Source organism: Lutjanus erythropterus, chromosome 12, assembly GCF_056507025.1.
Source record: "Lutjanus erythropterus isolate fLutEry1 chromosome 12, fLutEry1.hap2, whole genome shotgun sequence".
Lineage (NCBI taxonomy): Eukaryota > Metazoa > Chordata > Actinopteri > Lutjaniformes > Lutjanidae > Lutjanus > Lutjanus erythropterus.
The window spans coordinates 20,058,613-20,076,761 of NC_139328.1; the positions used below are offsets into that span (position 1 = coordinate 20,058,613).

The window sequence follows — 18,149 nt, forward strand, 5'->3', positions numbered from 1 at the left end:
CTGTCTCATAATTTTTGTGCTTTAATTTGCTTTTACGAGTGTACATGAATGGTCATGTGATATGTGTTTTTAGGCATGCTGATATGGACGTTGATTATAATCTTTCTTGCTAAAATACTTGTCTGAATGAAGATAGTTTTCATTTTAAAATGAAAACATATTAGTGTTGACATAGTTTGAGATTGAGAAATTCTCCTCATACACATTTGGTCATGTAGTCATGCTGTAGGTTTGTCACATCCAGTGAGAGGCTTCTTCTCTCTGACACATCCCGACCTTTTGACCCCTTTACTTGACTCCTCAGCTGACTCCCATTTGATTTCACACGCAATAAATTTTACTCACCATGCTGTTACATTCATTTTACCATCACATTAACAACTCATACTCACCAATTTCCCAAACATCTCTTCATAAGTTTTCAACAGTTTTGGCTGATGGCGTCAAGCTTCGGGCCTTTAAAGGACCCATGTTTTCAATGTGATCCATTTAGAGAAACACAACGCCATTCACAAGTAGAGGATCAATATCCACTCTCTGAAAGCGCGTGGTTCTGTGAAAACAGACGAGTGCACTCAAGGAATCGTAACCAGGTGTAGGGGAGGAAATACCTGGAGCATTCCTCGCTGGAGGAATGTTTTTATTAGCCTTTTTACAAATGTCGCCATTTCGAGGTGTGTACACTATAAAGTGCACTGCAGGCTGGATCACTCCATCAAGCGGAGCGTGGCTTCAATGGGGAACCTGTGTCGAGGCCGGGGTTATGCTATTTGAACAGCTGGCACAGTTTAGTTCGGCATGTTCAAATGTGCATAGGTCTGAGGCTGTCGTACCACACAGAGGAAAAAACACAGGCCTCTCCGAGCTTTCAGCAGGAGGATAGACTCTACTTTATATACAGTACCATCTTACTTCAAGTAAAATAGTTGAGTTTGCCTGCTGACATGAGATGCGTCAGAAACCAGTGGAAATTCTGTTTAAATGGACACTGTGAATTATCAGTGTAAACCTTTCCATGTAATGCACAGTCAGAAAAGGAGCTTTAAAGGAGTAGTTTGACATTTTGGAAAGTATACGCTTTCTTACAGAAAGAGGATTGATGCCGCACTCGTGTTTTTACACTGAATAGACTGTTGCAGGGATAACGTATTTTTGTAGGCCAACCTGGAAGTTAGCATCACACTAGTTCCCTCCTCAAATAGCCAAAGTGATTTTTTTCATTAAATTTTGGATTAGTGCTGAAAATAAGCTCTGTTATGAACAAAAGTTAAAAAGCTTGAAAATTCAATGATGTATTTGCTGATGTTTTTTATGTTGTAGAACAAAATGTGAAAATCTCTTCCTCTCAAACCAAAACCCATTCAAAGTGAATTACTATCTTGGCGGTGCCTGACCTGGCTAACTTACAGCTAATCCAAAAATGGGTAAAGAGCTGGGAGTGTAGGTGGAGCTGAGGTGGCCGAATTTAAGTGGTCATATGGGATGATACCTGCCTCTCACTCAAAGCAGGGGCACCCTTAATTATGCATAATTTTAAGCTTTTTTTAAAAGAGTTTTGAGAGTCATATAAAGTTTCACCCCCATGCAGTTGTCATGAAAAAGGAGACTGGTTGTAGAGACCAAAATTGTTTTTGTTCCAGGCTGCGAACATATTTATTTCTGCTGTAAAATCGAGGATTTTAATATTGACCTCTATGGAGAAGGACTCGCATTTGTGGCCACTTGAGGAACTGCAGTTTTTGACACTTGCGCGTTAGCTTCATTTTGCAACCTCTTGGTTATTTATGTACATTAAGCTGATTAGCGAGACATATTAATTGGTGAGCTTTAGAACTGCTGTTTATCAGATTTTATTAGCTTTTGACGGAACCAAGCTAGCTGTTTTCCCATATTGAATCTTCTTGCTAAGCTAATAGCTAACGGTTTCTAGGCCATAACTTTATATTTAGCTCACAAACATAAAGAATGTTATTAATCCAATCTAACCTTCACTAGGAAAGCAAATGAGAACATCTCAGTGTCATGCTATTGGAAAAGAAGCATAGAAACTACTTTCAATAAAAAAATAACTCCACTTTCATAAGTTGCATTGACCTGGCCAGCACATTTGAAATGTCATGTGTCCGTAGGTCAGTCTGAAAATGTTCCAGTCTTTTCAGAGTGGCCCACTTCGAGCCCCTAAGAGCCTGCCTATTCTCATTTATCAAATAAAAAGCACCTTTCTTAGCACTTTGGAGAGAAAAAAACAACATTTTCACAGCCAGTGAAGCCATGTGTGTGTGGCATGACGAGTGGGACCGGTATGATTCCTGGTGTTAACAGCTAATAAATTGGGGCCCATCCCCCCGGTGCTCTACTGGCTCAATTATATCCACATGTAGCCATTATTCCTGCCATGTTAGCTGGAGTGGGCTGCATATTTTTAAAAGGTGGGTTTCCATAACACTTGCTGAAAGCTACACATTGGTTGTCGAGACACATGTTTGGGTTCTGTGGAAGCCAGACGCTGGCTGTTTTAATGCAGAGGTGCTGGGGAGCACAGCAGGGGCCAGCTTGTGCCCTTTGTCTTCAAAAGTCTCACCTCAGTAATGTGTATACAGACAATTTACAAGTTTATTACCTGGAAAGACTCACAAACTAAATTCAGTTTTTTGTATTAAAAACATTTCTACATATGTACAAGAGAGTTTCTTCCATTTTTAACACTTATGTCTACAAGTTTTCAACAATATACTTGGGTGGGTTGTAATGAGTTATAAGTAACACACAAGTAAATAAAACATTTTTTTAAGGAATGAGTATTTTTTTAAACTGCACTTATACTCTTTACTCAAGTGCATTTTGAGCCGGTAATGTACTTTTTACTTTACCGCGTTTGCAATTTATACAACTAGTCTGCTCTAAAGGTGGTGATTGAGTTGGGGGCAGAGTGCACAAGGAGCACCTCTATAAGTTGTTAGCTGTCAGGAAGAAAAATACTGATCACCTGTCTCCCATGATCCCACGCTACTTCACGACGTTACCAAACTACATCTTCTGTTATTGTTTTAATGAGAGAGACTTCTAGCGGCAGAATTTATATGTTGTGTACTTGATTTTTCATGTGTAACATTAATCTTTGATTTTATTGAAATTAGCTTGCTGCTTGTGGTCTGTTAGGCTTTATGGAGTGCTTTAGAAGGCAGTGAAGCTAACGTAATGCCAGTTCAACACTGTTACGTGTGGCATCCTGCTCTCGCTCTTCCTTGTTAACAAACGCTGACATTACTTTCATTGCTGTACACCCTAAGAAAAAAATTAAATGGAAAGTAGCTCATTAAATGCTTTATTAACCAGGTATTTTTACTTTCTCAAGAGGCAATTTTCACTTTTATTTGGGTATTTTTTATGGGAGTAATTGTAGTTTACCAGAGTATAGACTTTACTACCCACCACTGAATATATCTGCTAGTTGAGGACACCTAGCTAAACCCAATGCAATCTACTAAACCAGCCCTGCCACAATTCTTATTTTAATGAAGATTACAAACTGCACGAGACACATGTTGACTTTATGGTTGTTTTGTAGTTTTTGGTGATATTGTAAATAGTGTAAATATTCAGTCTATATTCGCATTCAGTCTAGGATTGTTCTCCATAAAAAGCCTCAAAATATACCTGAAATATTAGTTCTGTTTCTCACAGTGCTAGAAGCTGTTAGCAGCTGAATTGTTCTCTGTTTTCTCACGTGTCAACTAGTTTACTTTTAAATGTTAATAATGTAAACAACCCAGCAGTGTCATGCAACACATTATTCAAATGAGCGCAGTGTAATTTACTCCTGTATATACAGTAGCTAACCAGCGGCTCTGTTTGGTGACAGTTATCTTTAACAGTGAAACTCAACTGTTCTTTAGTCATGCTAATTCCACTACAGAAACCTTGTTGAATGCTCCCCGGCAGGTACAGATGTGTGTTCAGGACTATGTGCCCCCGTCCCAGTGACGTTTTTTTTTTTTAACAAATGTTTGAGGTTTTCTGAAATTGGAGCAGGACCAGAGCCAGCTCTTTGAATGTCATGCCGTTGGCGCGTGCCAACCTTTTCTGTTAAACATTTCTCTCCCCCCTCGTCCTCCCTCCCCCCTTCTTTTTCCAACAGGGGGGTTGGAGAGCCTCAATGCTATCATTCTTTGATTCTGTTTGAATCTGGCCGCGTGCAAGCAGGAAAAGGAGCCAAACGTGCTTCCTGAGTGGTCCGGGGGGAAACTGTAATAAGCAAAGGGGTGGGTGGTTAAAAATAACTGGGCTATATAAGCCCGGAGCAGGATCCCACTCACTCTCAAACTCTCACTGACTCTCGTTCAGGCAGGACGTCCCTTGCAGGCCCGGCCGGCGCTGCCTCGCTCTCACACTTACACACTGTTTTTCCATGGAAGTTAGCTGCGTATGCCACATGAGGCAGAGCTGATGTGTCCAAATCCTCACCACAGTGACGGAACACTTACAGACCGGACCCAGACATAATGCGTGCCTGTATTCGTGTCACTGACTGAACAACAACAACTTATGGATGACAACACAAGGTTTCATCATGGAGAATATGAGACATACATACATATGGCGAGCCATGTAACACACCCTTTGTGCTGTTTTGTGGCGGAAAAAATTTAATTATTATTAAGGATGACATGGAAGCACATTGAATTCCATGTTTTTGTACATTTTCTCAGAATTGTACCATCTCATGTTTTTTTTTGTTGTTTTTTTTTTGTCAGTGTCTCTAAGAAAGCCACTTTGTATTATTTTGGTTGAGCCCGTTGGTTTCTGTGTTTGGGTGGGGTGGGATTGGGAATTTCTGTTTGTAAATAAGTTGTATCTTTTTGTTGATTTACTGATGTTGTAAAATCATAAAGAGTGCAAATCATAACTTGAAGAGGGCTCTCATAAGAGTTCAGATCCCTGCCAGGCAACAGATGTTGAAGCACCTACTGCAATGCCACCACAACTGACACATGTAACCAGCAGAGGTTTGCAAAGAGGTCTGCAAAATTAGGGATTTTTTTTCTTTCTTTCTTAAAGGTAGATAGATGTTTGTAAGGTTTTTAATAAAATGCATTTGTGTATTTGTGTTTTGGGTTGTTGTGTTGTGTAACTAGTCCAAAGTTAAATATTTTGCCATACAGCTCATTAGCTCTACGCCATGTAATTTCCAGAGCTTACAGGAAGAAATTATGAACTTATGAACTTATAAAACGTGTTACATCAGAAACACACACACACTGATAATCTATTATAAACGATATAAATAAGTAGGTGATATGTGATTGATTATTTTTTTTAACTATTCAGTTAATAGTTGTTTGGTCTATAAAATGTCAGAGAATGGTGAAAAATATCGATCAGTGTGTTTCCCAAAGCCTAAGATGACATCCTCAAATGTCGTTTTACTCACAACCCAAAATTTGCTGTCATAGACGACTTAAGTTATAAAAAAAAATTCACATTTAAGAAGCTTGAATCAAAATGTGACCTACAGCAGAGTTGGTAAAGCTTGTTTTTAGCCTAACAGTTGTTGATCATGGAGGAGTCAGCAGTCTGTATAAAACAGAGCAGTTAATAAAATGGGCTTTTCGAAAATTGTGAATCATGACAACCACAGGAGTTCCTTGAGCATGCATTTATAAATGTGCACAAAAATTATTAGACTGAAAAAAGAAAATCTCAATATGATCTTGGCTGTAAACAAGAAAAATTCTCCCTGTTAAAGTTACTCGTGAGAAAGTTTTTCTAAGAACAAGTGCATTAAGTAAACAGAATATTTTAAAGAGTTAGTGTCACTGCCACTACTGTAAGAACATGTCAGCAACTTCAAGATTTGTTAGTAACTTGACAACTTGTTGATAACTCAGTAACTTAACTACAGAGATAAGTCAGCAGCAGCACCGATAGAACAAGCTTTACATTATTGTGAAACGACACGCAGCTTGCCCAATGATACAACTGTTGTGTAAATCTCAGTTCAGGGAAAGAGACTTTTTAGAGGCTTCTGTGGAAATGTGGCTCAACCACATTCAGTACTTGTTTCATCCGGTCATTTCCGTGGTTCCTCTTCTGGAGCAAGGAAAGTCAGACGTGCAGCTCACAGCAGGGGGGCTGCAGGTAGGGAGACGGCACCTTGACGAAAGGTCACGGGGTCAAGAATCTGACAATGAATCCCTGTGACCCCTGTGAGGTGTTTGTCCCATTTCTGACCTCTAACCTCTCTGTGGAGAGTGAGAATTTCCTTACAGGGGTTAATTGAGTGCAGCTTCTTTATGAACTTCTCACAAATGTCTTAAACAGGGAATGTTTTCATGTGGGCTGCTGCAGTCAGAAGTGTGTCCCACCCATCCATCATATGTGAGGTCCTGTACGCTTGTCCCAATGCGCCCAAATGAAATTCTACCACCAGGTACGTACACTTCTCCACAGGAACTGACGAATCAGAATGAAATACAAACCTCTCTCTTAAATGTTATGAGAATTAGTGAGCCCTCCCTCTTCAGGGGAAACACCGGACTTACCAGCTACAGTTTTCTTTTTCGCCTTTCTCATCCCTTCGCTGTACGTCACAGAGCAGACCTCGCTGTGTGCAGTCTCACATGATTTCAGGCTACTCAAGTGCAAATGTTTCTGTTGTGTCTGGCTGACATCTGAATTCACGAGGTGCAGCAGAGCTGTCCAGTGAAGTCTCCATACAGCTCTGTCTCTTGTCAACCAGGTCTGGTTTCATCGTGACATTTAACTGATGAGTTTGTGCAAATAATGGATAACCCAGCTAGACTGAAAATATAACAAGCTTCCATTGTGGTTTGAGTTTTGTAATGTTTGCTTTGTAAATCGGGTAAACTGGATTTATTTGGTAATTTCCAGAGGTTACAGGAAAAAATGGAACGTGAACAACGTGTTCAAGCAGAAACACACTGCACACTTCCATTTGGCTCAATAGTTTTGGTGTCTGTTTTTTCCACACTCCACAAGTGAGTCTGACATGAAACACACCGATAATCTCAATCGATTGAAATCGCATGACTGTCTGTAGTTAATTGCAATTAATCGCAAATTAATCGCACATTTTTTATTTGTTCAAAATGTACCTTAAGGGGATATTTTTCAAGTAATTAAAGTGTAATTCGAATGTAACTTCATTAAATCAAATACATTAACCAAAAACAATGACAAATATTGTCCAGAAACCCTAAAAGGTACTGCATTTGGCATAAAAAATATGTTCAAATAACAACATGACAAACTCAAATTCATCAGGTACAGATGAGCATATTGACCTGCTCAATAAAATTTCATTTTTGTAAATTATGTACTTTTATTCCACTTATACTTATTCCAGAGAGAAACCATCTTTTCTATTGAGAAAAGCCTTTAGTGCTGTCCTTTGCTCTTCTTTCAATGAATATATGATGATATAACTGATGCTAAATGCTAAACTCTTCAGCGACCACCATTGTATGTTCGAGATGTGTCGCTTCCATGGACACTTCTCGTTGTCGTCACACTAAAAACTACATCTGTAGCTGCCAGTAGTCCCTCCTAGGACGCTGATTGGTTGCACCACTTTTGGTGGAGACACAAATGGATAGCTTGATACCTGGCAACACTGATTTTCTCATGATCTTGTAATCTCACCAATCTAGCTGCCTCATGAGGTAAGGGTGGCTAGTTCTCTGTTTCCAGTCTTAACGAAACAAATCATCTTCTGGCTTTAGTGTTAACAAAATAAAAAAACAAACAAACTTGCAACTGCACCTGGACTTGAACATCAATGACTCTATCATTATTATTTTACTGTTGCTGTTATAAATCAGTTATGTTCACTTTCCTGTTCCTGCATTGTACTTTAATGTTACTATAACATTATGTTTTATTGCTTGTTGCCTGTGTTTTATTTGTGTGTTTTGTATTTTGAATGTGCTTTGGCAATATTGTATTTTGTTATGGTCATGCCAGTAAAGCCTCGTAACTTCATTTGGACTTGAGCCTTTGACTTGAAAATATTTGACTCCTTTCCCTGAGCCCAAAGAGTAAAAAGTCTGTTATTTAAAAACTTAATCTCCCTTAACTTCCTGAAACTTAGTTTCCCAGATCAACTTTGTTTAAACCAGTTCAACAGCATCCAATCAAGTTGCAGGGAGGGTCATACATTACATTACTGAGGTCCAGTTGGAAAAAACTATACCAAAGATAATTATGTTTGTATATAAAAACTATCCAGTGGTCAATGACAAAAAAACAATTGCAGTATGCAAAACACGCAGGTCGAAAGTTACAGACGGAGACGCAACAATTTTCATCTTCACTTGACATTTGAAGCTGCACAGCATAATCAGCCAGCTGATGCTTAGCTGACGTTAGCTTAAAAGTTAAGTAACTTTGTAAATTAATGAGACTGGAAACTCACTGCCATAGTGTACATTATGACTTGTTTAAGACTCAAACTCCAAGTTTAGAACTTGGGACTTACCTGTATCAACTTGGAACAAGAGTGAAAAGACTTGAGATCTACTTGTGACTTGCAAAACAATGACTTGGTCCTGCCTCTGCAAATATGTGAGTGATATTGAGCTTCCCATTTAACTTTCAGCAAGAAGAAGAACAACTATTTCTTCAAACTATTTCTTCAAGCAAGACACTGAACGCCCCCACAAGTTCAAACTTAAATTAGTTAGGTCATGAAAAGTTCACTATCAATATAAAGCACAACTAGACACCCACAGCCAACCATACTCAACAAGGGAGAACATCAAATGTTATAATTCGTGTTAAAGTCTAAGGAAGTAAAACAAAGCCACGTTTTATAAGCAAATTGTGAGATATGATCATGACTACCAAGCAGTCAGCAGCGGATGAAGTTCCTTAATTTCAAATTTATTACAGAGCATTAAAGGTAGCTGAGTAACAGGGGAAGTGAGAACACTCTCACTGGTAGCACAGCAAAGCAACACGGCTGCAGAGTCGGCAGGGTCAGAGTCAGCGGTCAGGGGTTCAGACATCAGGCTGGTCACTCCGCTGCCTCTAAAGCACACACTTCCTCTCCGGCCTTACTGGACTCCTGCCGTGTGACGCACTTTCCACTGAACACACAGTACTGAGCAGGGATCAGGATGTGGAAACCTCACGGCTGCATTCGCAGAGCGTACCAGAGGTGCTGGACATGACAGTTTGATGAGAGTTGATGTCTGTCACGTTCTTTGTTCACTCAGGTCATCATCATATTGAGCACTTTTTCTACACTTGTTGTATAAGAGGAGTGTTTCCCTCCCTGGGGTTTTGGATTACAGTAAGTGATACAGTACATAGTGTGTCACTGGTAGAAAGTAATAAAGTACATTTACTCAGGTACAATTTTGAGGTACTTTACATTTCATGCCACTTTATTCTTAGACTACACTACATTAAAAGGCCCAGTGTGTAATATGTACAGAGGATTCATTAAAATGTGGCAGAAATTGAATATAATATTCATAAGAATGTTTAATCACCTGAAAATAAGAACTTTTATGTTTTCTTTACCTTAGAATGAGCCCTTTATGTCTACAGACTGGCCAAGTTAGTTTTCAGAAGGCCTTTTTCAGGCAGAAATCTTGATATTTTGATAAAGTATCTCATTATTTTTTCATACTAAGTCATTACTTTGAGAAAGATTCTCAATACAGGGAGGATCTGCCGAATTTGTCATTTTGTGCATAAATTGTTGTGCGGATTATCTTAAAATCTATACATCACAACTCAAGTTTAGGTGACTGACATTGAGAAACAATATATTTTTAAATGTTTAAGGGTTTCAAACCGACCCATTTTGTCGTGATGACCTCAGTGGAGGCTGAGGATTCCTGCTGAGAAAACTCTGTGATCTGTCTTCACGTCAGAAACCAGATCAGTCTGCACAAACACCAACAAGGGCTTGTGATGCAAATTTGACTCCAAATCGACACCGCAGCCCCCTCGTCCGCCATTTACACCTGAATGGGACGTTACCTTAAATCATGTTTACATCAGGAGAGGTTAGAGCGTTAAAAAGCCGTGAAAACCGTTTCAGACAACGCTGGCGCCTGTTTGGACAAGCCTGCTGCGTGAGAACAAAACCATCATCTTCCATTAATGATAATGAGCCGAGAGACGGAGAGCTACGCGCCAAACAGGTGGAGGAGACAGGAGCACATTCAGTCAGCTGTAGAGCATTATTTTAAATGCACGTGTCTTTTATAGACACCAAACTGAACGTGTGAAGGCAATTTTTGTCATCATATCTTCATTTTACATGGGCTGTTTTGCATTATTTTAAATATTCAAAACATTTATAGAAACTTTAACACAATTTTGAACATTTGAGGGGTGTTTAACAATATATCTTCATTAAAGCAAGGTTGAATTGCATTATAGTAAAGTTTATATAACACTAATTTGAAAGTTTGAAGATACTTTTTGTCATTATTATGGAGAGAAAACCAAGAAAACCTGTTTTTAAATGATTCAATCACATGTAAATTAACAAAAACAGAGAGTGCTGTTAGATAATGTGTCTAATCAAGTAGTCACTTACTGAACATGAATAACATCACGATTTTTATAAATAGTAACATAATCCATTTGATTGTAATCTAATCTGAATACTTTTAGATTACTTTTGGATGAAAGTAATCCAAAAGTATTAATAAGGATCAAACTTTGAAAATATTGCACCTTACATTGAAAAAACTGGATGCCACCACAAAAAGTTATACAAATATCCTCTATTCCCTCTAAATATCTCAAAACATGTTCAATGAAAATAACATTTATTTTTGTGAAGCAGCTGTCTAAGAAACCTCATATGTCAGACGTGCGTTATATAACTTAATAGAGCATCATGGTTGGGTAAAATGGATTACATGCAGTCAGGACTGTACAATCAAATAACAAAAATTGAAACTGAAACATTTTTATTACATCTGTAAAATTCGGTGGGTAAAATTCTGAAACTTTTTTCATGATAATCAGTAATGCTCTATTAATTCATAAAAAGATTGTCTGACATACGACGTTTATAGGACAACTGCTTCACAAAAACATATTATTTGCATTAAATAAGTTTCGAGATGTTTCAAAAGAAAAAAAGATTTGTAGTTGTGTGCAGTATTTTTAGTCTATTTTTTTTCAAAGTTTGATCATAAAAAAATACAAAAGTATTCAGATTAGATTACATATTTTCTTGTAATCAAGTAGATTACGTTACTAATTACAAAAAATACTATGTAATTTGTTTTCAGTAACTTACTTCATTTCAAACTCATGAAAAAGTTTTTAAAATGGCTAAATTTTAAAGTTATAATCTAATCCTTGACAACATAACTGTAATCTAATTACATAAGTGTAATCTGGCCTGATATAGTTACTTATTTTTTGTGATGTGATTATGTAATCCTGAATCCGTTCAACTCTGCAATCTCAACTGTCTGCCTTTTAATAAAGAATATTTCAAAGTTCTGCGTGTCTCTTTCAGAGTTTTAACCCTGTACTTTGAATCTAATCATATTTTTATTAGTGTTCATTTAAAAAGCCATATCTCCTCTTTGTGTTGTGATGATTAACTGAGGCAATGACAGCCTTTATATTAATCTGCTGGTGCGGCTTGGCCTGCAGCGTTTTTCTCTCATTAGTCCTGTTCTTTTCAGCATATTACGTAAGTATCTATGGTTGCTATATTATTGCTTGTGTGTGTCTATGTGTGTGTGTGTGTGTGTGTGTGTGTGTGTGTGTGTGTGTGTGTGTGTGTGTGTTTGTAATTTGCCAGCAACTTTTTTCCAGCTCTTGCTCAGGTGGGTTGGTCTGTGTGTTTTGCGTCAGCGGCAGTGGGAGGTCCTGCGCTTTATAGGCTCCTCTGCGCTGCTTGTGCCTGTCATAGAGCGCACTGAGCCCCGCTGCCTGCAGGACCCGCTTTATAAAGAGCTAAATTTACCAAACTTTACGTTGTTTCCTGAACTCTCACAATTGGCCAGGCGTACCCGGGTTAGGGAGCTATAAAGGTTCGGAGGACCTCCTACCACTTTGAAACTTGTTCATGTCTCCGGAGCGCAGCTGTGGAATGAAATAGCGCACAGACTCACTCTGGTGCGACTTTGACAAGAGATACGATATTATTTCACCAAACGATGGCCTTATCAGGAGTGATGCTACCCTCTTTTTCCACATTCTCAAACCAAAGAGAGAAAACCTGGGAAAACGTAAGTAAAAATAAATATCTTGTTTGTTTGTTTTTTTTAAATATGTGAGATCTGGATTACGAGGCACTTTGTTCCACCTGTTTTCATCTGGATGGCAAATGCTGCTAAGACTAATTTACTTGCTTTAAGAAAACAAAACAAAATAACTTAATTCTTTATTTTAAGATAATACAATTACATGTATTGATTTTCTTGTCCAGATTGAGATCATCTGCGTTTTCTCAACACTTTATTTTACTTATTATATCTAATTATATCAATTTCTTCTTCCAGAGGTGGAAAGGAGAGATGGACAAGCCCATCTCCAGCAGCTGCTCCATGCTTGAAATGGTACACAACCTGGACAATCACAGCAAAAAGGACGACGAGGATCTGAGTAACTATTTGGATCTGGATTTTATTCTCGCAAATACGACTGGCTCAGACAGCGCAGCGGAGTTTGTGGGCACAGTCGACCACAGCATGTACACACACACGGGGAACTCGGTGCCATCCTACCCGGCAGACGACCACCGCTCCCCGCCGCCCCCGTACGGCGCCAGCCTCATGACTGAGCTGCTCCGCGCAGAAGGAACCAACAGCAGCTATGGCATTACACGCAGCCCCGGCGTTCAGGGCAGGTTTTACGTCAACACGGTGCCTTTTCCCCGCCAGGACAACATCAAAGTGGAGCCTCCGATGGACGGTTATGGCCCCGTGATGGGGATGGTGCCCCAGAGCTGCAGCAAAATCAAGCAGGAGGGGAACATTTCGTGCATGATGTCCTTCGAGCAGCCGCGGGTGGCCATCTCCCCGCGGGCAGCCAGTAGCATGACGCCGCCGCTCAGCCCCGACGACCAGGGAGCAGCTTCGGACTGCCAGGCGCAGCTGTGCCAGACCATGAACTTCTCCCAGAAGTATCACACACCCGCGGCTTTCCCGCACCACCACCCGCACCCCCCACAGATGCAGATGTCCTACCACGCTCCGCACACCGCCTTCGGCATGTTCGATGAAAGTCTGAGCCTGCAGCCCGGCGCGCAGAGGGTGATGCTCACACCGCCCTCGTCTCCGCTAGAGCTGCTAGAGTCCAAACCCAAGAGAGGACGGCGCACATGGCCGCGCAAACGCACAGCCACACACACCTGCACCTTCGCCGGCTGCGGGAAAACCTACACCAAGAGTTCCCACTTGAAGGCACATCTGCGAACTCACACCGGTAGGTTTGAGCCCAAATCCATCATGATACAGAAAACCACTTTTGTGCGTAATTACGCACAAACCAAATGCATGTTTCTCCTTCTAGCACAGGCTCATAATCTCTTTATTTCTGTCCTCGCAGGTGAGAAGCCGTACCACTGCAGCTGGGAAGGCTGTGGATGGAAGTTCGCCCGTTCTGATGAACTCACGCGTCATTTCCGCAAACACACAGGACACAGACCATTCCAGTGCCACCTGTGCGAACGCGCCTTCTCCAGGTCTGACCACCTGGCACTTCACATGAAGAGACACATGTGAAGGAGCCCACATATGGACTTCATGGGGAGGGAAGGGAGTTATTTTTATTGTGATTCTGGCGTGTATTTTTTATTTAAATTGTTCCAACATGACCAAAGTGTTTTTTTATATAAAATATTGAATTAAAGAAGTTTTAGTGTTATTATTTTCTAATAACGTAGCTGGTACTACTTTGGTTCTTTGAAAGCTTTAGAAAAGCTTTGTTTGCTTTAGAGCAGGCAGACCAAGAAGGGGCTGGCCCTGTATATATATATACTGTACTACTCTCCTCTGACAGAACTGGAATGCTGTGTTTGACACAAAAGTGCCTTTCTATGACTGTGCTACTGTAAAACTCTTCACAACAGAACGACAGGGCCGCAAACTAGAACATGACAGGAGTGAGATGCATTAACATGTGCAAAGACAATGTTTTATTTAAACTGCCTCAATGTCTGAATGGCCTGAACTGTTTTTTAAATTTTATTTGCTTCCTATTTCTATCTGGAGTTATGTGTCTCCTCTTGTGTGAAACTCTTGGATCCAGCCCCTCAGTTCACTCTCAGGGCTTGATGTCCTGTGCATTATTTTTCACTTAAATTTATATAAATATGTACATGGATTTTATACTGTAAAATGTATTTATTGTAAATATTAAAAACAATGAAATTGGACATTTTTGGACTGCTGAACTCGTTACTTTCCTTGCATGTTTACATCTTGTTCACACATTTAGTTTGGTGAGTCACATTCACCCACTCAACAACAGGTTTCATACTGCACTTACAACCAGGGCTGCAACTAATGCTTGTTTTCATTGGAAGTCTTTTTTTTTTTTTAGATTAATGGATCAGTTGTTTTGTTGCAAAATGTCGATCAGTGTCATCTGCAAATATCATGTTTTGTCCACAAAAACAAGTTTACTGTCATAGGGGGCAAAAGAAACCAGGAAATACTCACATATAAGAAGCTGGAATCAGAGAATTTTGACTTTTCTTTCTTAAAAAATGTCTCAAATAGATTAATTAATCAATTAATCATTGCAGGTCTACTTAAAACCAGTCAAAGTATGTGCAGCAGACCTGTTATCCACGTTGCCAGTGTATCTCCACTTTAATTCAAAACATGGGCACTTGATTTCCACTGTGATGTTTTGCAGCTGCAAGACAGAGAAGGGCAGCCGCTTGTGGGCTTAGCCTATAAATACAAACACTCCATTTCCATAATTACAGAGTGAGCCGGGAGTCGTCTGGACAGAGGGGCACAGCAAACCCTCATCAGGGAGCCCTTAGACTCCCTTTCTGATGGGTAGAAATTATAGTAGGACATCAAAGAGGCCTTAATACTACAATTACACACAGTCACTCTGCACCATAGTTTCAAAGTATCTGAGTCTCGTGCATATCATGTCTGCGTGGTGTCAGGGAGCATTTGTCTCTCCCGCATCAAAGGTTCCACTGCAGTTGATGTATTGAAGCCAGATGGCATTTCAAAAAGTGGATAAATATTGAATATTTTTCTTCAAATGCATGCCTGGTGATTGGCACAACACTCTTATTTTTGTTACGCTTTAAAACGTTAAAAATAACTGGAAGTGGTGTCACAGCTTCAGCTATCTGATCTTAAATTCAGCCATAAGAAAAATCTACACAATGTGACTTAGATGTGTTGATCAACACTTTACTAGAATTTATCATATTTAAAAAAGAGGAAGTACACAGTAGGTAAAAATATCCACAGCGGTACATGCAAATGTATCACTCTCATTTCACTTTTTTTTTTGTTCCAATATCAATGCAGAACTACAAGATATAAACAATCCATCTTATGTCTATTTCAGTCTGACTCTGTACTGTTCATTGTCTTAAAAGTATCAGACCTAAGAATAGACCTCCTTCTCAACACATCACATTAAAAAAAGAATAGTGTATTAGAAATATAATTTAAGAATACAAAAGTAAAGTTGTGCTTTTTTGCTTCATTTACAGTATACTTAAGGTGTATTTTTAAAAAGTGTACTTCAAAATAGATGTCATTAAGTTCAACTTCAGTGTACCTAACTTACCATACTGATTCTGCGTTACTTAAAGTGGTATTTCAGTGTACTTACAAGTGGTGTCCTTTACTGTAAGTGTATTGTAAAGTGAATATAGTGTACTACTTTTAAGAAGTATATTAAATTGAAAATATTTGTAGTGGCTTATTTGTGAAAAGTGCAATTACTTTCAAGTTATTTGTAATACACTATTAGCATGCTTTATTAAAGTGCACTTTAATTTTAAGTGTATTTAAGTATGCTTACAAAAGATGCCCTTCAATATAAGCTTATTTAAAGCTGTACTTCAGTACTTTTAAAAGGTAGCACAAAAATATACAAACTGTATATTGGTACATATACAGTCATGTATTTTAATTGTGTACTTGAAGTTGTTCCATTTAAGCACATAAAAGTATACTAAAGTCACTTGAAATTGTACTTTTCTGCAGTTTAATAACAATTAAAATATACTTGGTACAAAATGTGTTGTTCCAAAATGGCAAACTTCAACTTAACTAATCATTAACACACTTTAAGTATACTAATGATACGACTGCAAGTACACCTAAATGTGCTAAAATTTAATATACTTAGCATTTTAATTTTTTACCCGTGCTGAGCTACTGTTCCTCAAGGCCATCTACAGTATGCAAATTCTGTATTCATCACTGATACATTTATTTTACAATAAAATTATTCATCATCTGAGTGATGAATTAAGTGGCTCACTTCTTCCTGGTTGCTGCTACAATATTTTAGCTAAATGACAAGACTTACCTTGTTGCAGGAATGTTAAAAATCACTTTTATTCAATTAACAGTTTAGCAACTTTTTTATAATCACATACATACTGTGCAATATTACATGTTACAATGCTGATATGTTGATAAATAAGGCGCTGTCACTCTGTACATGTCCAGCAAGCTCTGGAATATACAGTGCGTATATTATGTGCCGAATAAACCTGATTAGTGTTAATAATTACAAGATTTTAAGGCATTTGAACAAATGTCCTCCAACTGGATCATTAGACATTAATGAACAGAAAAGAAATCCGCAGAAAAAAAAGATCCAACGGTTCATTTGAGACAAAAGCAAAAAAGTTGGAAGCAGATGTCACATAATGTATCAGTGGTAGTGTGAAGGAGTAAAAAAGGAGAAAGCTAAGTGTAACAGCACCAGTATAAACAACGTAGGTTTACACTATTTCCATTTTATAGAGGCTTTTAGTTGTATGGGAGTGCAAGTTGTTTTGGGCGTTACAACAAGGCAACCAATGACAAATGGTCTGACAAACACAAGCTGTTGACATCAGAGGGATGGTGCAACAGCACTCCAGGTGGACTGATCTTTGTTCAGAAGGAAGGAAGACCTCAATGATTATCATTAGCATCTTAATTACTGTAAATACAAGAGGCAACTCATGATTTGGGGTTAAATCATATTTAACCAAAGCTATGTTAAAAATAAAATGCTCATGAGGGAAAACATATTTTTACTTCAACATCCCTGATGAGGGTTTGATAATATTCAAAACTTTCTTCAATCCATGTACTTTTAGGCTATAACTACTCCATATGCAGGCAAAAATGGCAAGAAACACTTGTACCATTTGAAATAAAAATCTAAATCATGCTACTGAGGATCTGATCATTAAAGGGATAGTTCAGAGTATTTAATGTGGGGTTGTTTGTCCAGTGTCAGTGTATTACCTACAGTAGATGGTGGTTGGCACCGCAGTAGATGGCCGTTGAATATCTTTGGGTTTGGGCAAAACAAGACATTTGAGGACATGAACTTGGGCTAAACAACTAATTGATTAATCAAGAAAATAACCAACAGATTAATCGCTGATGAAAATAATAGTTAGTTGCAGCCCTAATCAGATCAAGTGTACACTATATTCAGAGTATGTTCACCTCTTTAGTTTGTCATCAGACAGCCTTTTCCAATTAAAAATCACTGTCATATGAGGCAAATATTGCTCTCTCCAAACCAACCAGATTCCATTGGTGAAATCAGTAATTTTACCTCGCAGAATGCCGGAGTTGCTTGTCTACTAACCCCTTGATCTGTTTAGTTTGTGTTACTGTGTGACTTTGATGAATCCCAATGATCTTCTAAAACATCAAAGTCACAAAACACTTCACTGAGGGAGTGGCAGGCCACCTCCTGTATTCTGCGAGGTAAAAATACTGATTCCACCTATGGGGCCTGATTGTTTTGGAGACAGCAATATTTTGCTAATATTACATTTTTTTCTGCTCAGGTGGCAGCGGTGAACATAGCATACATGCAAACTGATACTGATTCTTTTAGGTGAACCTTTTTTAGGTGGTTAAAAAAAAACCTGTTGCTGACCCCATCCAAAGCAGTTCATTGCTTAGCCTCCATGCTGG

At 38.8% G+C, this 18,149-nt stretch overlaps 1 protein-coding gene across 1 annotated transcript; it reads left to right on the forward strand.

The window, feature by feature from the left end:
* Positions 1–11,908: 11,908 nt before the first annotated feature.
* klf2b (Kruppel like factor 2b) lies at positions 11,909–14,386 on the forward strand. The gene is made up of 3 exons (XM_084732269.1): positions 11,909–12,236; positions 12,510–13,434; positions 13,558–14,386. The coding sequence occupies exons 1-3, from the start codon at positions 12,165–12,167 to the stop codon at positions 13,731–13,733; spliced, it is 1,173 nt and encodes a 390-aa protein (XP_084588395.1). The 5' UTR covers positions 11,909–12,164; the 3' UTR covers positions 13,734–14,386.
* Positions 14,387–18,149: the final 3,763 nt, after the last annotated feature.